At 45.3% G+C, this 24,516-nt stretch overlaps 1 protein-coding gene and 1 long non-coding RNA gene across 5 annotated transcripts in view; one reads left to right on the top strand and one right to left on the bottom strand.

Moving 5' to 3' along the window:
* Nucleotides 1-10,536: 10,536 nt before the first annotated feature.
* LOC128330230 (uncharacterized) overlaps nt 10,537-24,516 on the top strand; it is a 16,115-nt gene continuing 2,135 nt past the window's right edge. Inside the window, exons 1-2 of the long non-coding RNA XR_008310016.1 lie at nt 10,537-10,628; nt 14,078-14,280. This is a non-coding gene — a long non-coding RNA (uncharacterized LOC128330230). The remainder of the gene's footprint in view (nt 10,629-14,077; nt 14,281-24,516) is intronic.
* Nucleotides 21,386-24,516, bottom strand: part of SH2B1 (SH2B adaptor protein 1) — a 20,834-nt gene continuing 17,703 nt past the window's right edge. For 3 of the 4 annotated variants that reach the window (XM_053262728.1, XM_053262730.1, XM_053262729.1), the window contains exon 9: nt 21,386-22,559. In XM_053262728.1, the coding sequence (XP_053118703.1) occupies nt 22,327-22,559 (233 nt within the window). In that variant the 3' untranslated portion in view covers nt 21,386-22,326. The remainder of the gene's footprint in view (nt 22,560-24,516) is intronic. The other variant, XM_053262731.1, reaches the window with a different exon arrangement.

The following is a 24,516-nucleotide window of genomic DNA, read 5'->3' as shown; positions in this document are numbered from 1 at the left end:
TGAATTTTGGGAGCTGTGCACACTCCCGGTTTTCAAAGCTGTATGACCATGCTACTAGTTAAGAGGAGGGGGGAACTGACTGTGAATGAGAGAGGAGCTCCGTAGGATGGCTTCTCCTCCTACCTTGTTAAAATGCTGGAATCAAGAGCTCCGTAGGGCAACACCACCATCCTACCCAGCTCCTCTTTCACACATGATCACTCCCCCCTCATCCAACCTAGTTGTCTGCTCATGCACGGTCGCACCTTGAGAGCCCACACCGCTTCCAGAACTGGATAGGACACTTGTCCTACACAGTTTTCAACTGTCTGGCCAACTCTGATGTTTTTCAGCACAGGAAAACCTGCAGGCTGGAGCAGCCAAGTAGTGAACTGCTCCTTCTCAGAGACCCAGCAATGAACACCCCCACTGGTCACATGCTCACATAAATACAGGAATAACTGCGATGTGTCTTTTCTAAGACCTGTCAAGCCAACTGGCTCGTGTCCACCATCTCCACATAAGAAGACGGTCCTCTTGCTGCAGGATCCCAGAGCTCTACAAAGAAATTACTTAGTACTCCCATTTCCAAGAAAAGATCAGCTGGGGAACAGAACAGCGTAGAAGTCACACGCTTTGCCTTGTAAACCCTCATGCACAGGGGGAGCCTTGTAAACCCTCGTCCCACATCGGTTCTGATTAGTTGTGGGTACTTCTCAGGATGGGAGAATGAATTCTGTGCATACTCAGAGACACTCTTGTCACTGACTCCACAGATCCCAGAGCTCAAGTCTCAGATTAAGCCCTGGGTTTGCTCCAACCTCCAGCATCTCACAATAGCCTCAGGCGTAAGGCAAGAGGATTTATAACCCTCTCCCTTAATAGCTGGCTTGTGGTGCTACAACAGGGGCCCTCCATTCAGCTTGCCAAATTTCTGCCTCAAGTGCATGCACAACAGTTTCACGAGGAAATAAATCCATCAGCCCATGGGAGCAACAGGTAAAATCATTACTTCTTCCCCTGGCAGAAACTCAACAGATACAGCTTTTCCCGGCATAGAGATGGAGTACTGGTGAAAGCTGGATTTGCCTGTTAGGCAGCTGTTGGGGGCGCAGCGCCTATCAGAAGAAAGGTGGCCACCCTAGCAACAGGTGTGAGAGACAGGTGATGACAGGATGGGGTCCTGGGAGCCTGACTGACAGTTTAATTGAATGAGACTGCCATAACACTTTTCCTGGGTCTAATTCTGGCAGGGGGAACTGTCAGAGCTTGGGATGAGTGGTGAGTGGAGACCATACACATGTCTGACCCTTTGCGGCACATCGTCAAATTCCAGGCCATAACCCCACCTTCTGGCCATGAATTCGCAGAGGAAAATAATTCGGTGAGGATATTCGCACACACACCCCTTTCATTCTTCAGTAGCCTACTAAGCTCTCACTCTCTTCCACACTAGCCGGCAGTCCACCTAGGGTTGAAATAACACCTCCTTCTGTGTAGACAGAGCCTGGGGTGGAGCCTTCTGGGTCAAGGGGTGGAGCCTAGAGCAGGTTTGTTTTGTTTGTTTGTTTGGTTTGATTGATTGATATGCCGCCTTTCCAAAAATGGCTCAGGGCGGTTTACATCAAAGTCAAAACAATTAAAATCGAAACTATACAAACAGCATAAAACTAATTAACAGTTAAAAAATTTAAGCAGTTAAAAACCCTGGAGAACCAGGCCGAACACTTACAGCAGTTAAAAACAATTTACAACAAATTAAAAACCATGGGAGGCCAGGCCAACAGATAGGTCTTAAGGGATCTCCTGAAGGCCAGCATTGAACTCAGGCAGGACTGGCCTTTTCATGAGGCAAGGTGAGGCAGATGCCTCAGGCAGTGGGCACGGGCACCACTACCCCTCCTGCCTGCCTGCCACCATCTCTGCACTCTGCATTTGTGCCTCACCTCAGGCACCCATAGACCGCCAGCTATCTGGTTCTGGAGCCAAGGGGTGGGTGCAGCTTTTAGACTGCCGGAGGTCAGCCATTTTTGCCAGGTCTAAGGGCAAAGCCCAGTACAAAAGCTGCCCATTCATTTATCGTGTATAGATGTTTTAAAAGCATGGGGGTGGGAAATCTGGACTATTCCCTTGCTTTTCAACCAGGCCATTTTCTTTTTAAGCCCACTTTCTTATAGGAAAGTATGTTTATGTGATCATCCAGCATTCTGTTTATGGTGTATGGGAGTGTGTCCCATCAACTTTGCAATGCCTAGACCAATATGAACCAAATTGGGTATAGTTATAGGGACATCTCAACGATGTAGTTTGTGATGATGTCATCCACCTCAGTTCAAGATGGCGGATGCATAAACATTTGAGGTGCAAGAGGGCTAACTTGTGGACCATCTAACCGATTTGAACCAAATTTGCTACAGCTGTAGGGATGCACAGGGATCAATGGCATAGTCTGTGATGATGTCATCCACCCCAATTCAAGATGGCAGGCGCATAAAAATTTGAGACACCAGGGGGCTAACCTGTGGACCATCTAACCGATTTGAACCAAATTTGGCACAGTTGTAGTGAGTGACACAGAGGGGCACCTCAATGGTGTAGTTTGTGATGATGTCATCCACCCCAATTCAAGATGGTGGACAGATGAACGTTTGAGGCGTAACTGGGTTAACTTGTGAACTGTCTAACCAATATGAACCAAATTTGCTTCAACTGTAGGGACACAGAGGGATGGCTCAAGGGCATAGTTTTCAATGATGTCATCCATCCCAATTCAAGATGGCGGAAGCATGAACATTTGTGGTACAAGTGGGCTAACTTGTGGACCGCCACAAGTGGGCTAACCTGTGAACCGCCTAACTGATTTGGACCAAATTTGGTGCAGTTGTGGTGAGTGACACAAAGGTTCACCTCCATGGCGTAGTGTGTGATGATGTTATCCACCCCAGTTCAAGATGGCGGACACATTAACACTGAGGCACAAGAGGGCTAACTTGTGAACCACCTAAGCAATTGGAACCAAATTTTCTACAGCTGTAAGGACAAATAGGGACACCTCAACGGTGTTGTTTGTGATGATGTCATCCACCCCAGTTCAAGATGGCAGACATATGAATGTTTGAGGTGCAACTGGGAATGAATTTGGACCAAATTTGGTACTTGTAGGACACAAGTAACTGATTTGGAACAAATTTTGCCCAGTTGTAGGGATAGTGAAAGGCAAGTAAGCAGGTTAGCTCTAACCAGAACTACTCGTTTTCTGTCGGTTGGCAGCCCTACATTTGAAATGTCCTTGATGTTTCAGTTGTAAAATCTAATATCGAGTACTGGCTGTGAGTTGAGGAAACCTGGATTCAAATGTAGCTCACTGTCTTCAATCTCACCTTGGGGCACTCACTGCTTCTCAGTCTAACCTACTTCACAAGGTTGTTGTGAGGAAAACATTAGGAGTAAGCCCATGTATGCCACCTTCAGCTCTTTGAAGGAAGGGCAGATTACACAAACACAATGAATGAAATATGTATCCTCATCGTACGGAGCTTTCCCAGCGATCTCCGCTAGTGGTCATCACAAAATTCCATACATAAATTATGCCCTGCCTGAAGAAAACATGTCCCTGACTGTTTGCTGTGAATGGAACACCGAAATGGTCACTGGTTGAAGTGTATTCACTCTCTTCCTATCATTCACAATTTTGGAAGTCTCTATGATGCCCCACCTTAACTTTTTAAAAGAATCTTTAACTAAAATTAAACTTCCATTAAACTCCACCCCCCCACACACACAAGAAAATGATCCGCGGGATCATTCCCCCCACCCCCCCGCCACAGAGTGTGTAGTATTAGCCATGATAGCTAAATAGAACATGCAGGTTTAGAGGTTAAATAGAACATGCAGGTTCAGAGGCTACATGGCTCCTAATACCTATTGCTGGTGGTGGGGTCTGGGGGACTTTGTCTTCATACGCTGCTTGTGGTGGGTTTCCTAGAAACATCAGGTTGGCCACTATGACAAACAAAATGGACTAGTGGGACCTTTAGTTTGATCAAAGAGTACTTTTAAAAATGTATTTATCTTCTCATTATTCTGAATTAAAATATGCTCTCTTTCCTTCACCTTAGGAAACCATGGGAAGCTGTTCAAGGCCCAGTCCTGGGGCCTGACCAGTGGTCAAAAACACAGTGGTTTACATGTTGTCACCATGTTTGACCACTAAAAGCACACACCCAGATTCTAGTACCATCCGGCAGGGCTCCTTTCAGATCTAGGTGTCACAATCACACACATACATAGGCAGCGACAAGGTTCACTGAGGTCCCTTACCCCAGTATCACTCCCCCCCCCACCGCCGAATGACAGGTCCTCTTTCCTCCCCCCACACCTTCTCCAGCCACAAGATCCGTCTTGAAGGAGGTGGTGTCCGTGTCTGTCCCCTGCTGGGGCAACAGCTTTTACCCTATAAGGGGAGCAGCTGGGAGCTCCTTAGGCCCAAAATAGATGCAGCTGCTGCCTTTGGATTAGAGAGCTCAAGAGAAGACTTTCAGAGGGAAAGGGAGACTAAGATGGGAAGGGGAGGGATAGATAGATAGATAGATAGATAGATAGATAGATAGATAGATAGATAGATAGATAGATAGATAGATATTGGTGAATTGCTTGGATTCAGTTACAGACACCGAATGTGAACAGACAAAAAGACAGATATCTTCCCCAGAAGTGATTACTATGTCTCATACAACCACCTCTGTTATGGGTAAGGGGCTACTAGTCTGGTGGCCAGATATCTTATGGTGAAGTGGCCTCATGGGGTCAGGGAATCATTGCAGAACATAAGTTAGGTAACTTAGGATGTTTAAAGTTACTGAACTGTATTACTTTCAGTGAGCAACTGGGTAGGATCCAGTTTGCAAGTTCTTTCTTTTATCTGCAGCTACAAATAAAAAAAGAGGAGACCCTTTTTCTTAGTGAATGCCAGACATTCAGAGATTCGCCCAGATTATCCCAGAGGGGGTCAGAGGATTCCCGCACAGGCCATCCCCTATAGCTATGGAAATCCTGTCAGGGCTGAAACCATGCATATTTAGATTTCAAAGCAATTTTAAAAAACCAAGCCAGCAGGGTTTAGGCATGTATGTGCATTTCATAATTCCACCACACAAACATTTAATTTGGTACTGAGCACCAGAAATTAGCATCCTAAGATTGTTCTTTTTTAAAAACAAGTTTCTAGTCCTTGGAGTTCAGGGTAAGAATGTAAGCTTGAACATGTGTGGACGGATCCAATATCAGGATTTGGTGGGAGCTGGGCAAAAGGGCTGAGCAGGATTTCCAGTGATCCATCTGCAAAGTTATTTGCCCTCTCCATGAACAGAAGAAACAAAATTAATTATGCAAAATAAGAAAATGTATGAACATTCTCTTCATTATAGAGTATAGAATTTGGGTTATTTTATACAAATATAACCACTTTTTTTTAAAGCACATGAAACATGGGGTATAAGCACTAGTTTTACGTGTCAGATATGTGTGGTTTTAGGCCACCAGCTGAACCACAGGAAACAGAATATGCCATTAAAATTTCTGCACTACCTTTCCTACCAAAGGCAACTGAAGGTGGTTCACAGCAAAATAAACTAGCAAAGCAAACACCATTATAAATACACAATCTGGCAGCTGACTCAAAATCTTGATAGTTCCAGATCTAATTAAATATGGAATAACTATCTGGTCCCCTTTCTTTCTGTGACTCCCAATTTCAGCACCTGGGAAGTTACAAAAATATTTCACCACTGCTCAAAGATCTGCACTACCTACCTATTTGGTTCCATGAATGAGTCAAGTGCTGATTTTAACCTATAAAGCCATAAAGGGTCTGGGACCAGATAATCTGAAAGGCCAGGGTTGATAGGTCAAGACCTTAAGGGATCTTGTACCCTTAAAAGTGGCATAGAAGGCAACATCTTACTGGGAGTGGTTTCCCCCCAACCCTGTGTTGCAGTGGTGATGGAAGAAGATTTCCTGTTAGAACTTCTGCAGCTCTGAGAAAAGTGAGACGATATATTTATTTGCATCTGAGCAATGTTTAGTCTTTTAGAACACAGAGATACAGCCCCCACCCACCCCAAAGTGCTCCTAAGGCAAAGAACGCACCTCACAGCTTTACACTTCCCACCAGAGGAGCTCTTACCCCTGGACTTCGGGGCCGGTCCAGGGCCTCCATACTCCCGGGGTCCCTCCAAATCCTCTTTAGTCTGTCCTGGGTGGTGTGGTTTGGGTCCTCAAGAACCTACATGTTAAACATAATGCTTAACTTGCAGCAGGGGGCCTCCAAAGGCCTTTAAGTCCAGGCTCCAAAACTACCTAGGTGCACCTCTGCTTCCCACACAAGTCAAGCAGCAGGGCTGGAAGGGCACCACACAGGACTAAGAGGCCACCTTCAGCCAAGTCGGACAGTAGCAGCTAAATCCACAAGGGAAAACAAAAGACTTAACACAAATCTGAGTGCTGGTGCAGCATAGTGGATAGAGTGCCTGACGTGAGCTGAGAAGGCCCGAATTCAAATCTCCCCAGTCATCAAGGCAGCTTTCTAGATGGCTTTGGACCAAGTCGCCATCTTTTGGCCTCATGTGTACCCTCTAACATGTCACAAGTGAAAGTAGGGACATGCTTCTGAGACTTATTACAGACCAAGCTTCACTGCCCAAGGCTTTCTGCCACCACCATCATTGACTGTGGACGGTGTTTCCTCCTTGATGACTATATACTACAACGTGCCCTCCATGGATTTAAAAGCCGAGATGGTGTTTGCTCTTTGGGTTCAAGGTACACTCTAGAGCAGACATTCCCAACCTTGGATCCTCAGATGTTTAGATTATAACCAGGGAGAGCTGATTACTGAACTGAGGTGAGTTGAGTTGAGGTGAGGGCTTCAGGCAGCGCCTCCATGATGGGGCAGTGAGTGTGGGCATCCCACCTTGCTCCCCACTGCCAGGTTTCGCATCCTGCTCCTGGCTGCCCTGCCGCCCTTCTCCATTGCCATGGGGATGGGTTTTAAGCACCATGCTCGCTCACTCCGCCCCCTCCCCATTGCCACCAGGACACCTTTTAAACCAAGTTCGGTGGCAAGAAGGGAGCTCCTTCCTCTTTGCTGCCAGCATTTAAAATGCTCCCGGCAGCGATGGGGAGGAGCAAGGTGAGCATGCCTGGGAGCCAGCATTGGCCCCGCCCCTGATGCTGCTGTCAGCATCAGGGGGTGTGGCCAGCAGTGCATGGGTCTCACCTTGTGCAGTGGCGACACTGGCTCAGCTGATGCTGGCCACAACCTTAGCCAGACTGCAACTAATAACTAATTATAACTATGTAGTTATATACATATTAAAATTCAAATAAATAAGGGTCTGCAAAAATATATATAGTGTTTGATTGATTGATTGATTGATTGTTAAATTTATACCCCGCCTTTCATTAAGAAAATCCCAAGGCGGCTCACAATAAAATTTAAAAACAAGATTATTAAAAAGGCACATTAAAATATTGAGCTAAAAAATATAAAAACAAATCTGATTTTAAAAAATTAAATTAAAACACTAGCATAAAAACAGTACAAAATACAAGTGGCAGCAGAGGAGACAATCATATAAAAGCCTGGGTAAAAAAGCCACGATTTGACATGCTTTCTAAAAACTGTGATGGAGACTGAGGAGTGGATACCCACCGGGAGAGCATTCCAGAGTCTGGGGGCAGCAACAGAGAAGGCCCTGTCCCGCGTGCACGACAACCAAGCCTCCCTCATTGTCGGCACCTGGAGCAGAGCCCCCTCAGATGACCTCATCAAGCGGGCAGCAACCCTTGGGAGCAGGCGGTCCCTCAGGTATCCCGGGCCCAAACCATTAAGGGCTTTAAAGGTCAAAACCAGCACCTTGAATTGGACCTGGAAATGAACTGGCAGCCAGTGCAGCTCTTTCAGAATGGGTATGATGTGCTCCCACCAGGCAGCTCCAGATAAAACCCCTAGCTACCACGTTTTGCACTAGCTGCAGTTTCCAGATATTCTTCAAGGGCAGCCCCACGTAGAGCACGTTACAGTAATCCAGCCGTGATGTTCCTAAGGCATGGGTAACTGTGGCCAGATCTGCTTTCTCAAGAAAATGAGAAGTAACGGATGCTGGTAATGATGGGAACTGTAGTCCAACAACATGTGAGGACCCTGATCTAGACTAAGATCACTGACTATTGATATGTCATCAATAGTTCGAAATTTAACTCAGCAGCTGCAGGCTGCAAATGGCCGACATGTGCAATACATGGCACTTTAGTGTGCCCCTGCTCAAGCATTACATGCAGCCATTCTCTGCTCAGGGATTTTCACGGATAGAGACCCAGGATGTGGGCTGCAACCTGACAAACAGCAGCTCTTGTAACTCCTGTTAACGAAAAGGTGTCCCCGCAGGGCAAAAACAGGACCTGTTGCTTAGTAAACAGGGACAGCTGGAGTGTGCTAGCAAGAGAAAACAGAACCATTCCCTGTGTACTGCCTTGAGCTCCTTTGCGGAAGGATGGAATACATATGTGATTAACGTGCACAAAATAATGACTTAAAATTTGGAAGGCCAGCTATTCAGATCACCCAGACTGTTCCTCTCTCTAGCTCAGGTCAGGGCAATGAGATCAAAGGCATTTATTGAGGTCTGGTCAGAAAATGGCTATAAAAACTCTCCTAGAGCAGCTTGTCCCAAGGATTAATCCCTCTCCCTGCTGAACGCCGAGGACAGCACCCTACTGTAACTCACAGTCCTCTGGTCTTTTTTTCTTCTGAATCATATCCACCCCTTTTCCTGGGCCACAGTGACACACAATTTTGTCTGGGCAGCTGGCTAGAATCTTGCAGGATCTAGCTCTGGTTTGCTCTCCAAAGCATTCCAAAAGGACCTTCTTTATATCTCCTTCCTTCCTCCATGGATGGCATCTTAAAAACGCAGCTATTAGACAAAATGATCCATGAATTCTCTTCTAGTGTGACCAGTAACCCCCGGCTAACTTTCAAAGAGGTGATTCTCTTTGGCTAGTTCACACAGCAGAGCATGCAGCATAACAGCTCAGGGCCGTGGGAGGAGCTGCCGCAGCCCAGCCACTGCTTTCAACATAGATCCCACTATGACAAGACAGGTCAGGTTGTGCAGACCCATCATCTCCTTGCAAACCACGTATTGGTCAGGATATGCAAACCCCTTGGCATATCCTGTGCTACTTTTTTCAGGGTACCCAACCTGTGTAACTTAATTCACATCTAAGTTACAGATGCTGAGTTGCCTAAGAGCAGTAATGCGGGTGTGAGCCCCTGAGGGAAGTACCTACACTAGAAGTAGGGGCAGTGCACGGCACACTCCCATGCCTGCAGCACCTTGCATGAACCTGAGGTGCTGCATGATATGAGAACCCAGCCTTTATATTTAGCAGGGGGAGAGTAACTGTCCTTATCCAGCCCCAGCACAGCATCCCTCCAGTGGCTTTTGCTGGTATTTACCTTGTGTCTCCCTACTCCTCCTTTTTTTTTTAAGATTGTGAGCCTTTTGAGGACAGGGGACCATTTTCTTCTTATTCTTTTTCCATGTAAATTGGTGTAATTTTATGCTGGTCTCTGACCGTAATAAAGCTTGACTTGACATGTCAATTGCTCTGGGACCTTATCTGTTGAAAAGCAGTATATTCACCCAAGCTTTTTAATCTGACTGTAGTTTTACATTGTTTTAAGGTTTTTATTTTCTGTGTTTTAACTTGTTTTATGTCATTGTAAACCACCCAGAGATGAATGTTTGGGGCGGTGTACAAGACTGACACAGAGAGAGAGAGTTAGTTAGTTGTAACAACAGCAGCAGTAGCCACCTTGGGGCTGTGCGTAGCTTACCCCATGCTTTAAAAAGCAGGGAAAGGTGGAGAGGAATCTACTGTATAGCTAGGCAGTCCAAATTCGAAATTCACGAAAAGGATGAATTCTGTCTGTGATCTGTATAATTTTTGCAAATGGAAAGCAACTTTCCATCAACTATCTTGTTCTGCAGTTCGTACTGTCGTGCACAATGTATTCTGGTCTTGGAAGGGGCAAGGAAAGCTACATCATGCTGAAGCTACATCCTCAGTCGCTAAAACTGTATTGCATCCACCTCTGAATACATGAAGCGGCCTTATACTGAGTCAGACCATTTGGGCCATCTAGCAGGCCCTACACTGATTGGCAGCAGACAGCTCTCTAGTGTCTCAATCAGGCAGGCACACAACGATCGGGCAAGGGGAGACCGTTGTCTGGGGGCCCCACTGCCTGGAGGGGCCCCCCAGAGGCACCTCACGTGACTCCCCATTGCCCCCTGCCCAGCCCCAAGGCCCCTCAGCCACTTGCCCTGTTCGCCGTCTCTCCAGCTTGTTCTCCTGGCCGGCAATCTAGCAGCAGACAAGCTGCAAAGAGCTCCTTTTCTCTCGCCTCTCAGCTGATCGGCGGGTGGGCGGGGCTTCCACTGAGGCCTCCGTGTAGGCCGCAGTGAAGCCTGAACTCGAGTAGGGCCCAAGCCAGCCAGGAAGGAGGAGGCAGCCAGAGTCGCCACCACTGTTTTCTGCAGCAGAAGACCCCTTGCTGACCTGCTGAACCCAGCATTTGCCAGGTAGAGTGTGAACTCCTTTTTGTGGTTACCTTCCCCCCACCCCGGATATATAGGCATCTGCTTGCCATAGGGCTTTGATATGGGGGGGAGGGACTGAGAAGTCTCTGAATATTTATTTTTAAACAGCTTGGAAAATTTGCTGGCTTAAAAAAAACTATCTAAAAAGTCCTATAAGTGGCTTGTTTCATGGCAGAAAATTACAAAAACTTCTGGAAGAAACAGTATTATATTTATTTTATTCATTCATTCATTTATAAATGCACTTATGTTCAAGTTGTTTTGCAACCCAGAAGGTCTGAGTGAGAACTGTGAAGCATGTGTGGTGCTTTTATTTTATTTTATTTTTCTTGTGTGTGAACTGCTCCCCAATAACTCGCAGGGACTTCAGGGTAAATCTGGCCAACATGTGAATGCAGCACCTCTATTCCAGAGGAGATGTGTGTTAAAGGGCTTTAAAAGCCTCCTGTGAAAAGCCTCCTGCCATCAAACTTGACTGAATTTGTTCAGAATTCTGAGAAAACAAACATAGGCTCACCCTGCATGGTTGAAAGTCTCCTTTGCTAATCTGCAGCGAGGGGGCCATTTTAATCATTCATCTTTCTAGTGTGTTCTAGGCATTAAAAGTAAAACAAATGTATAGTACTCAATGTATATCACTATATATTGTGACGTGTGCGTGTGTGTATTCAGTGAAATGTATTTCCAGGCAGCATACTTATTTTGGAATATCAGACTTAAATCCTTGGGGGCCTGGGGTGTGCGGAGGCCCTGGACTTTGAGTGGGGGGGGGCCCATTTTAAAATCTCGTCTCTGGGCCCACTGCAACCTTGCTATGCCCCTGCAATCAGGGGTCTTTCACAGCCCGACCTGGGGATGCCAGGGAATGAATCTTCACACCTTTTGCATGCAAAGCAGATGCGCTTCTACAGAGCTACAGCTAGCTTCTAAGATTTCAGCAAGCATTGCCTATATTTTTTCAGGCATTCTGGACCCATATACCATATTCTGTGCTTTTCCTGAACTCTCACATGATTGCAGCGTACACACGGCCCTGAAAATATAACACACATTTTGGAATGATAAAGGTGATCTCCTTTTTTGATTCCTCAAAATTGATTGTTTGCTGTACAAATGGTTCATGTTTTAGATTTATTATTTGTACTATGCACATGGCCTCAATGGAGTTTGAAACCACATAATAAGATTGCTGTCTAAAGATGTTATGCTTAATTGTAAGCGTATTTGAAAATATATAAACCTATCTTTTAAAAATGTGTATTATGAAAACAACCCTTATCCCCAGCCACAAAATACTTATCCAGATTTTTCCCAAAAACATCTAGCACCTTGAGATTTTGCAAACAAGAAATATTGAGCAAAAATTTTAAAAAAAAATTAAATCAGAATAAGCATTTCCCCATGAGGCATTAGGAAAACACAGGGTCCAAGATGTTCCACAGAAACATTTTGTCTACGTAGCCCAGTTCAAACATTATGTTGTACCTGTGTTCAAAGGTCTGTACACACAGACATTTTTGTGTGAATGATTATGTGTGCATTCGTTTAAAAAGTGAACCTGGGTACAGGGCTCTCAAATGGAGGATAAAACAGGTAAGAAGTGTACAGGTACTAAACATTCATTCATTCATTCATTCGACTTCTATACTGTCCTTCCAAAAATGGCTCAGGGTGGTTTACACAGAGAAATAATAAATACATAAGATAGATAAATAAAATAAACATAACATATGAACCACTATATGTGCATACAGATTTACTACTACTACTACTACTATAAATATTTATATATTGCTTCTCAACAACAAGTTCTCAAAACAGTTACATCGAAAAAGAAATAAGACAGTTTCCTGTCCCCAAAGGGTTCACACTCTAAAAAGAAACAAGGTAAACAGCAGCAACAGCCACTGGAAGGATGCTGTGCTGGGACTGAATAGGGACAGTTGCTCTCCTTCTCTTAATATAAGAGAATAACCACTTTAAAAGGTGCCTTTGCTCAGTGAACAGAGGTCCAATGGACACTGAACACAGATTGCACAAGTGCTAAACAGAATGTGTGAATAAGGCTTCTTTCCTTTGCCAATGAGATGCAGGAATGAGTGGGCCACAGAGAGCTGAATAGCATGTATGTCTTGGAAGGACGAAGGCAGCGTGGAAGTGGTGGTGGTGGGCAATAGCACCAATTCCTGCTAATTCCTCCCCTGCTAATTGAGCAAGAGGCACCTTTTAAAGTGGCGATTCTCTTATGTTTAGCAGGGGGAGAGCAACTGGCCCTATCCAGCCCCAGTGGCTGTTGCTGGTGTCTGCGTTATACTTCTTTTTAGATTGTGAGCCCTTGGGGACAGGGAACCATTTTATTTATGTCTTATTATTTTTCTATGCAAATCGCTTTGGAGACTTTTGTTGAAAAGTGGTTATATATAAGTAGTAGTAGTAATTCATTTCATGCATTCAGGATTGTCAAATGGACTGATAAATTCCTTCTGGCTAATTTCAGTGATGCCGTGTGAGTTTTCAGAGCTGACAGCTGGTCCTATGACACTAGAGATGTGTGCCTCAACTCAGTTTTTAAAAACCCAAGAAAGCCAGGACTTCAAAATAAGTTATCATTTAGTATTTGAATGTTTGGTTTTGCACTTACAGACCAGAATTTGTCCTAATTCTATTTCAACTTTTATTGAACGAGAGCAGCAGAGGGTGGGGGTGGGGGTGGAAGGGCTCCTTTCTCGAAAACTGCTCACTGGCTCTGGCCTCTGTTGAGCATTTCCCTGCCAAGACCAACAGTGCTCTCTTCTGGCAGAAGGAAGGCTCAGCACCGTCTAGACCAGAGATTCTCAACGTTGGGTCCCCAGATGTTATTGGACTTCAATTCCCATAATCCCCAATCGAAGGCCACTGGGGCTGGGGATTATGGGAGTTGAAGTCCAATAACATCTGGGGACCCAACGCTGAGAATCCCTGGTCTAGACAACCTTCAGTCACCTTCACTTCCTCCCACTGCAGCAATTAGAAAACACACTTCAGTCCTCTCATCCTGTTACTAACACCTGAGATTTAAAGCCTAGCCAGTGCAGACAATGGGAGACCCTGCACTTAGTTTGTGACTTTGATCTCTAATTACTATGAGTGGATCTATTGTTGTGTTTTTGCCTTAACACGATGCCTGATTAACGTTCAGGATCTGACAAAATAATGCAGTGTTTCTTAATGGGGTGGGTGGTCCCTCTGCATGGGCAATTCACCTCAGGTGTCAGGTGCAAGAAGAGTGTTTGACAGACTGGGAGAGATGCAGTTGGCCCTTTTGGAAGAGTCAGTCAAGAAGAGTTGAAGGTTTCTAGCTAGAGTCAACCAAAACTGGGGCTCTGCTTGATGTTATAGTTGTTGTTGTTGTTTTTGTTATTATTACATTTATATCCCGCTCTTCCTCCAAGGAGCCCAGAGCGGTGTACTACATACTTGAGTTTCTCCTCACAACAACCCTGTGAAGTAGGTGAGGCTGAGAGAGAAGTGACTGGCCCAGAGTCAGCCAGCAAGTCTCATGGCTGAATGGGGATTTGAACTCGGGTCTCCCCGGTCCTAGTCCAGCACTCTAACCACTACACCACGCTGGCTCTCGTTATGCTACAATAAATGGGTAAGTCTTTAAGGTGTCACAAAACCAATGCTTTTGCTTCAGCAACCTTATCCCTGGAGGATTGGGGAGGAAAGTTGGTTTTGTGGTAGTGAGTCCCCTTTGCTAAGCAGGGTCTGCCTTGGTTTGTATTTGAATGGGTGGTGACATGCGAGAACCGCAAGATATTCCCCTTCTGGCAGGCCTGCTCAACTTTAGCCCTCCTGCAGATGTTGGCCTACAACTCCAATAATCCCTGGCTATTGGCCACTGTGGCTGGGGAGTATGGGAGTTGCAGTCCAAAAACTGCTGGGGAGGGTGTCTAAATTGAGCGTGCCTGCCTTAGGGGATGGGGCCGTAGCTCTGTGGAAGAGCATCACATGTTTTGCTGTTTTCCTTATCAGCTGTCCTTGAGCATACACTTCTTCAGTATACAGAATACCAACATATTCTGTCCATCCAAGTCAAACACAGATGACAATGGTTCCCTTTGTGAATGTGGTTGCAACTCCGGAGGGCATATGGCTTATTGTGTTTCAGTGCCTATATAGGTCAACTCCTTTTCAGGAGAGCCTCTGCCAGCTACACACTGGGTGAAAAGTTATCCCACAACCACAATCCTCTGAGGGCAGGTTCAGATGAATACAGCCCTGCACATGCAATGACATCAGGGCTGCAGCAAGTGTTACTAGCTGAGTTTATTCTGCCTGGCTCCCAGAAGCCTCCCTGTTTACAGCTGCATCTCCAGGCCTGGAGATTGCACTTTTGTTATGTTCAGGAGCTGCACCACGATGTGAGCTCCCAGATTATGTTATACATGGGGACAAGTTGCTTAGCTGGCAATGGACTGGTTGCCCCTAGATTGGGGCCGCAAGTAACACAAATTGCAAAGGGGATTATCTTCACACACCCTCTCCCTATGTGGGGGACCAGCTAAGCAGACTCCAGAAATAGCTGTTGCGAGTTATCTGGCATCCAAGGTCATTTTGGACTTAGGGTGAACTCTAAAACTCCCCTCATCCTCTCGCAAGAGAGATAACACCTGATGCTAACGAAGCAATTAGGCCGGGAAGGGAAGGCAGATAAGACAAGTGCAACAGCAGGCTCCCTCACAATAGGGATGAGTTAGTGATATAACTTTGAAGAGGTGCCCATCAAAACTTAGAATTTTTGGGAGAGTCAGTCCCAACAGAGGATATTCTTTGACACACCTGCACACTCTGATTTTTATTACAATCAGCCTTGCATACAATAGGCGATTCACACACCTTCCTTCTCAGGAAGGACAATCAGACACAATGCATTCCCAAAAAAACCTGTCTTGGCTCTTCTATTCAGCAAAGTAGGACAAAAGAAATATGCCTCCAAGGCACGTTTTGGGATATAAGTACCCCTAACCCTATGACTCAGTGTGCTCTCTGTGTCTATTGCTAGAGACTCCAACTGCGGAATATCGCAACAAGTGTGCTCCCTTATCCTTCCAACTTGGGACTCCAAGTGCAAAACATCTTTGTGCTCACTTGTGCCTCACACCTGGGACTCCACTGCAACAAGAACTCTAGCAGACCATCTTGGTGTTCTCCTCTCCATTGGGGCCACCCAAGCTGAAATCACTACCTGGATCGGTCCGGGTGCCCTTCCAGCCAGCATCCCTAGCAGGCGTAGGGAACTGGGCCCACCAAGATACCTATCTCATGGGCATCCATCCTTTTACTAACCTCTGCAACCCTCCTGCCTTCCACCTCATTGTCCCTGAAGGACGTGAGTCCCCCATTGCCTAGAACCGGTTGTCCGGCTCTCAGGACTCCAATCTACCACTTTTATTTCCTGTTCCCCCTCTCTTAGCAGCTCTCTCTTGCCCGCCTGGGAATTTACACATAATTTGGAATTGTAAGCAAAATGTGCCTTACAAAAGTCTGTTTTTAAACATATTTACATTGCTTTTACATTAGGACCATCTAGTAACTTATTTTGTTGCTTTTATTATTTTTCTTCCAGTAAACTCACTTTTGTTAATTAAAACCTCTCTCTCAAGCCAATTTTCTTGAGTTCAGATGCTAGGCTAGCACAAATTAATTATTAATTTATTATTATTATCTATTTACACAGTCAGACAGGTGTTATTGACTGGTTTGTTTTGTCCAGACATCGAGTCCTTCCCAAGGACCTGGGATGGCTCAATTTTATTGTCAATGTTGTTGCTGTTGTTATAGATATCGTTGCAGAATATAGGCTGTTCCCTGTAAAGCTGCTTTTTGTAATTGGCTGATGGTGATTTCTGTGGCGCCTATGGTGTTGAGGTGCTCTTCAAAGTCTTTTGGAACTGCACCCAGGGCGCCAATGACCACTGGGATTATTTTGGTCTTTTTCTGCCACAGCCTTTCAATTTCAACTTGTAGATCTTTGTATTTTGTGATTTTTTCTATTTCTTTTTCTTCTATTCTGCTATCCCCTGGTATTGCTATGTCGATTATTTTGACTTGTTTTTCTTTCTTCTCGACTACCGTGATATCTGGTGTATTGTGTGGCAGATGTTTGTCTGTTTGTAGTCGGAAGTCCCATAATATTTTTACATCTTCATTTTCTTCAACTTTTTCAATTGTATGGTCCCACCAATTTTTGGCTACAGGTAGCTTGTATTTTTTGCAGATGTTCCAGTGTATCATCCCTGCTACCTTATCATGCCTTTGTTTGTAGTCAGTCTGTGCGATCTTTTTACAACAGCTGATCAGGTGGTCCACTGTTTCATCTGCTTCTTGACAAAAGCGGCACTTGCTGTTTGTTGTGGATTTTCCTACTTTTGCTCTTATTGCATTTGTTCTTAGTGCCTGTTCTTGTGCAGCCAGTATAAGACCCTCTGTTTCTTTCTTCAAATTGCCATTCTTAAGCCATTGCCAGGTCTTGGCGATGTCTGATTTTCCACTTATATTGTGCAAATATTGACCATGCAGGGGCTTATTTCTCCATTTTTCTGCTCGGTTCTTGACTTGTTCTTTCTTGTAGGCCTTTGTTTCATTGGTGTTGAATCATTTCTTGTACTTGACCATTTTAAGTGCATCTTCTTCACTGTCCTTTATGTATTCTTCAAGGCCTCTTTTCTCCTCCTCTACTGTTTGATGGACTTGCAGCATTCCTCTTCCACCTGAGCTGCAAGGGAGGTATTTATTATTTATTATTATTATTATTATTATTATTTTATTTTACATTTTATATCCCACTCTTCTTCCAAAGAGCCCAGAGTGGTATACTACACATACTTAGGTTTCTCCTCACAACCACCCTGCGAAGTAGGTTAGGCTGAGAGGGAAGTAACTGGCCCAGAGTCACCCAGCAAGTATCATGGCTGAATGGGGATTTGAACTCGCGTCTCCCCAGTCCTAGTCCAGCACTCTAACCACCACACCATGCTCGCTCATTATTAATTAAAACTGCTTAGAACGGCCTCCTCTTTTGAGCTAAATTTCCCACATTCGCCCAAATTGGGGGTGCTAACTAAACACCCCCAAGACATTTTCATCAACACACCTGCCATCACTGGTGGATGCACTGTTGCACTCTTGATGTACCCTTGAATTATGTGAGGAGATGCTCATCTGAATTGGACCCCTACACATTCCAACCGGCTTTTGGAGTGCACGTGGAGGGACAATTCACCTGAAGCAGCCCCAAGCATTTCTCCATGGCTGTACATATTGCCACACAACATGCAGGCACACTTGCCTTTGTTGCAGTCCTCCAGCCTGCTTCCCAAGGTAATCATCTCCTTTCAATGGGTAGGATGCTTCTGCTTCCCAGCATTGCTTTCCCTTTTCTGGGTGAGTCCAGCAGAGGGTGTAGAGCAGGGCTGCACAACTCAAATGCCCTAGTGGGCCAGAACCATCTACAACTTGTCATGCAGGGGCCAAGGTCAATTTTTTTGCACATTATTACATTAAAATAAAAATATCATTAGTTACTTGTGGATCTATTCCCCCTGTCAATGGACCCAAGAATAGTGACCAGAAAATAGGTCCTGTACCTGCTCAGTCAGTGGGGCCCCTTGAGTGCAAGCCAGCCCAAAATAAATGCCAGTCCCTTCCTGTCCCTAAACTGTTGTTGTTTTCAAGCTGCAATTTTAGGCATGCTTACATGGGAGTAAACCTCACTGGGTACACCATGGCACATATTTCTGAGAAAACATGCATAGGATGGATCTATAAGGCAGTTTCCAGCTCCTGTGTTGCTGCAGGATACCTGGGGGGCCAGTAAAATAGTCCCTGCGGGCCGAATCCGGCCCCTGGGCTTTATGTAGTGCAGGCCTGGTGTAGAATGACAGTGTCTCTGATTATTTCACATGCTGCCCCAGGGTGCAACATGTTGCAGTTGCTGAGATTGCAGTCCTTTGGGGTTTGTTGTGGTGGCTAAAATCCCTGCTTCTGTGAGGTCAGAGAAGACGCATCTGAAGGACTGACCCGTTCCAAACACTAGGTCTAACACTGTGGGACAAGTTGGGTTTCATCTATTCTCACTTGGGAGAACAGAACTATGCAGTACCTCAGACTATTATTCTGACACAATCATCTTTCGAGATCAATTGAGCTTGCAAGAGGAAACAAAGCTGAAGTTTCCAAAGAGAACGTTTTTTTCTCTCTTATCCCAAAAGGCTTAACGTGGGCATGGGATAGAAACCACCCCACCACAAGGATTCCATTCATTTCTGGGGTGGTTTTCTACCCTGTGATGTATTTTTATTAATAACAAATATAACGGGCAAGGGGCCATACTTGTGGATATTTTGTGTACCAGAGTGCAGTTAAGAGTATGAGAACAAAGGGCACAGCTGGGAGCACAGGGGTTTGCTTTTTTATATACTTTTACACAGCTGGAAGAGGAAATTTACCTCAAAATCTGGATGAGGGTTAAAATTAAACTTGTAATATAATATTCTTTGATACATTCAATAGAATGGATAGAATAATTCTTCAAAATATTTTATCCTGTGCTAAGTAACGGAAGAGAAATTCTTTTACAAGAATTAGAGGAGAGCGGGTCTTGTGGTAACAAGCATGACATGTCCCCTTAGCTAAGCAGGGTCCACCCTGGTTGCATATGAATGGGAGACTAGAAGTGTGAGCACTGTAAGAGATTCCCCTCAGGGGATGGCACCTCTCTGGGAAGAGAGGTGCCACACACACCCCCACTGGCATCTCCACACACACCCCCACTGGCATCTCCAAAATAGGGCTGAGAGAGATTCCTGCCTGCAATCTTGGAGAAGCCGTTGCCCACCTGTGAAGACAATACTGAGCTAGATAGACCAATGGTCTGACTCAGTATATGGCAGCTTCCTATGTCCCTAAATCTCTCTGCACCATTACTATTTCTCTATCTCCACCCCTCCCACATGCAAACCACACCCCTTGTAAACAATGACTTACTTGGAGAGAAGATTCATCAGCTCCAGGTGACTAGGCAGAGTAGGTATTAGCAGATGAGAGTGCCTGGACTGCTTTCCCTTCCTACCCCCAGCTGTTAATGTGCACAAACACAGGTAAGCAGGATGGAGCAGTTAGTGCAGGGCGGTACAACTCTGGCCATCTCGCTGTTTTTGGTCTACAACTCCCATAACCCCATGCCATAGTGGTCAATAGTCAGGGATTATGGGAGCTGTAGTCCAACATCTGCAGCAGGGTCCAAGTTGTGCAGCCTGAGGTAGTGTTTGGGCTAACTTACTCTAAGGGCAGGTTCAGATGCCATGGAGAACCAGAGGCTCAACCAAACCACCAGTTCCTACAGTGCAGTGGAGAGCCCAACTTGCAGTGCCAGGAAAGAGATGAGGACACTGAGCATGTCATTCAAACCCACCAATGTTGCCATAGTCTACCCTACTCACAATTCCAAACCCAACCTCTCTAGCCAAGATCTGATGTAGGTTACAGATGTTCTGTTTGGAACTTCAAGTTGGGTAGAATATGCCGATTTTGGCAGACTCAGAGGACATACCCAGTGTCAGCATCTTCTTGTCGGTAGCTGAAATCGGGTTCCTGGGCTTGCTCCAAGAACGGGCAGTTTAGCCAAGCTCCCAGGTCTCTGTGATGTCTGAACCTGCCCTAACCTCCCTACCCACTCCCCACAGGTAGAAATGAAGCCAGTTCTGCTTCTGCACCTCTCATGGCTTTATTCTATTGCAATATGAACCAAGAAAGACCCCATTAAAAACTGCCCCCTGTCATTATTATTATTAGATTTATATCCTCCAAGGAGCCCAGAGCAGTGTACTACATACTTGGGTTTCTCCTCACAACAACCCTGTGAAGTAGGTTAGGCTGAGAGAGAAGTGACTGGCCCAGTGTCACCCAGCAAGTCTCATGGCTGAATGGGGATTTGAACTCGGGTCTCCCCGGTCCTAGTCCAGCACTCTAACCACTACACCACGCTGGCTCTCTGTCATGATCTCATAAGTAGCCTTAAGTGGACCACTATTCCCTTGGCTTAATTCCCCTGCTGCAATATGGGCATAACACTGACCTTCGTTAAAGTTTTTTTTTGTAAAGACCACTAAGACTTGGTCTATACATGCAGTAGAAGGGAGGGGGAACAGACCATACTTCTACAGGTAAAGCCCCTGGTGGACCATACTACTATAGGTGGAGGTACCATCATTTTTGGATGCTCACCCATATTTAAAAATCCTTTTGAGTAAAGAACAAAACTAGCCTATCAGGAGAGATTCCAGCATTTCCTGTTCCTTGGAATGCTAGTTTTCAACATACCAGGTGTGTATGGTTTAACTTACACACAAAGAGCAGCATTCACAAATAGTACCTGACATCTGTAACCTAAAGTATTACAATCCACTCTGCCACCTTGTTCTGCTGCTTGTGAAGAATTTGCCTAAGATAATGCCTGCAAGGTATTTTAAAGATGCTCAAGCGCTATACAGATAGCCAGCATTCCCCTCTGTCTTTCACCTCAATCTGGGGATCAGGGCAGGAAAGCAGCATTGACAAAGGTAGCCAGCTGCTAAATGCTTGTCTCATTTCTACCAAGTTATGAAAACTTTACAGCTTGTCTAAAAGCACAAGAAAGGGACCCTCTTTTCTGAGGTCCACTTGCAGCTCCTTAAAACAAAACAAAACACACACACACATTCTTTTAAAAGGTAAAATGATGTTTCCTTTATTTTCATACAAACTCCCCCAAAATTTAAACAAAACAAAAAAACAGACAGATGAGCAAACAGTACCTCAGAGCAAATTAAGAAGATAGAGACAATTGAAGAGACAAAGGCGGCCCGAGGAGCCCAGCTAGTCCACAGTAGAAAAATAAATCTTAAAGGGGGGTGCAGTAAGCAGGAACAAGGGGAGGGGACAGTATCTGTGTGTGAAGGTGTCTATTTCATAATATTTTTAATTTAATCTGGGGTGGTGGAAACTTTATTGAAAGTGTCCGACCAAGCCAGGCAAGGTAGCGGGGAGGAGAGGGAAGGATATAAATATATTTCTGAGCTTGGAAGAGGGAGTTAAACTTCCCCTCCCCATCGCCCCAAGAGAGGAGATGGGGAGGGGGAGAGACTTACATTCGGAGACTCCATACATTCAGCAAAAAGGGCAGGGGTACAAGAGACTGTGTCTGGAGTCAAAAGGTTAGTGGGGCGGAGGGTGGGATTTACCATCACCACCACCCTTCCATGTAGTGTTTACAGGGAGCCACTGCTCCTTTCAGAGATGTGGGGTGGAGTGGGGGTGGGGGTGGGGAGAGAACAGGCTCATGCCTTAGCAACCAAACAAGGCTAAAGTAACAACGTACCGAGCGGTTGCAAGTTGGAAGCACAAAACCAGGGGGGTTTCGTACCTATATTGTTGGGCAAGCAGAAGTTATGTTTGCGCCATACCCAGAGTGGGGAGGGGAGAGAAGAGACTGAGGGGTCAGGCCAGTCCCTCCTCCCCCCCACCCCAAAATGTTACTGGAGAAAATGTAGACGTCTTTTGGGTATAGAAGCCCATCTTGTACCCGTGGGTAAGGGTCAGATCTCCATTGGGGCGGGGAAGATAAGGGCTGGTTCCCTCCTCTATCCCAGGTCTGTGGGGCTCAGACAAATGAGTACTGGTTGTTCACAGCCCTGGCTCGTCCTTCTGGCTCCTCCGGCAGGGGAACAGACCCCCCTCCTCTTGTGGCTGCTCCCTCGTCCCCCTCCGGCTCCAGCAAGCCCTCCTCCTCAACCTCCCCCTCAGCCTCCAGCAATGCACAGTCGGGGGGAGCATGAGGTGGTCGTGCTGGGGGGAGAGGAGGGGGCGGCGGCAGGTTACGAGAGGTGTTCGGTTCTGCGGAAAGAACAGAAAGACAGACACAGACAAAAAAAAAAGACAGGATGGCTGGGGGTTCAGACAAGAAGAGGGACATCGAATGCAATGGATCATCTTAGGCGCCCCCCAAGCCAAACCATTTCTAGTCCAGAGCAGAGGGCTCTCCTTGCCATTCTTTTTAATTAAAATATGGGTCTCCATGAGGAATTCTACATTACAGTATAAGGCAGTTCACATCGGCCATAAACTGGACAGAAGACGAATCCCACACAGTTTCAGGAGCTGGGTGTAATTCCTTGAGTGCTTGCACAGAGCAAGGTTGGAGGCAGGGAGCTTGATCGTCTGTAAGCCCCAACTAGGGAGTATTATTTATTTCGCCCACCTTGTTCAGAAAGCTAGGGATGGAAATCTGGGTAGGGCGCACTCATCCTACCCAGCCAGGGTTGACAGACAATCAAGATCCCCACTGTCAATCTTACTTTTTCTAAGCACACAGCCACAAAATGGGAGCAAGTTCAACTCCCGAGACTGGATAGGACTCGTCTCCTACCCAGTTTATGGCTGTGTGAACGGCCCTTATGTGTGTCCAATGGTCAGAGCCGCCAATTTGGAAGCTGTCTGGAAGTAGGAAGTTTGTCAGACTCCAGCCAGCAACACCACACTTGATATGCCTTAGAAGTGGTCTTCCATTACATGCACTGCAGGAGTATCTGAAGAAAACATCATGATTATAACCGATGGACTGTGTGGAAAGGAGGTAGGCTTATAGTTCTGCATATACTGTACTCTATGCTACGGTTTTATGAACTGCCTTGGGTGTCACCCTTTTTTTAAAAAAATGAAAAGATGGGGTACATGTATCTATAATGAATTTTAAAACCTCTAAATTCTGCACCAAAGAACAGTTGAATTCTACAGCTGATAAGAGTTATGCAAAGGTTAAAGTTGCACCATTGACTTACTTGGCACAAGTTTGTTCCAACTGTGTCTACTGTAGTACTGAAGTCAAAAGATTTACTGTTCTTATGGGTTTGATTTTGGTGACTGCTGCTTTGTATTTTTTATAATGAGGTCTGTTACCAGGCAAAATAAATCAAAATCAATTAATTGTGTACATATGACTAAAAATAATAGGTGGTGTGTAGGGGGGTTATCTGCGATTTCAGATGATGCATGTACGTGTCGCAGGGACCATTTAAAAAGTGACCATAACTTCCTATAGGAGAAACACTTCTACTCGAATAGAGACTGCAGTCAGCAATTTTTCCAAGTGTTTATGTTAAAATCAATCAACAGATGGTTGCAGTCCTAATCAAAAAATTAGATCTTGTTTTACAGCGGCTTTATAGATTTTATTGTTCAAAATTTAATTGCTCATTTGTGCTGTATATAGCTCTAGATACTGTTCTGGCAAATACAGTGATTCCGCAACTTACAAACAGGTTGTGTTCCAAAAGTTCGTACGTAAGGTGGATGTTCTTAACTCGGAATGAATATTGTTCCTTTGAGGGATGGCTTGCCCATATGAGCGGGTTGGCATTTGTAAGTTGGGGGCTTCATTAATTTAATAAGTTGTAGAGCTTTCTCGTAAGAGTCATTTGTAATTCAAGTGTTTGTAAGTTGGGGAGTACTTGAAATGCAACTTACACATTTAAAAATAAGTTCTGCTAGTCACTGAGAGACTTGGCCTGGGATTCCTACCCACTCATTCACACATTCTCACATCCACCTTCTCAGCCACATAGCTAGAAACTTTTTTAAGAAGTGGAAAGAGATTCTCAAGATGCCCAGTTCTGTGCCCAATAGCGAGTTCTGCATTTCGATGAAGGCACAGGATACACACAGCTCCATCCTTACTCAGTGACCGTACTTGCAGAGTTGTTCCAATCAGACTGAGTGTGTGCATGAGAGATTAATTATGAAAAATGTCGTGGGCTGGGAACTTTTTCAGACCTACTTAAAGTCTCGACAGGAC

The sequence above is a fragment of the Hemicordylus capensis genome, chromosome 6, assembly GCF_027244095.1.
Source record: "Hemicordylus capensis ecotype Gifberg chromosome 6, rHemCap1.1.pri, whole genome shotgun sequence".
NCBI lineage: Eukaryota > Metazoa > Chordata > Lepidosauria > Squamata > Cordylidae > Hemicordylus > Hemicordylus capensis.
The sequence above is the reverse complement of the archived record's forward strand: the minus strand, read 5'-3'. Positions and strand labels throughout refer to the sequence as shown.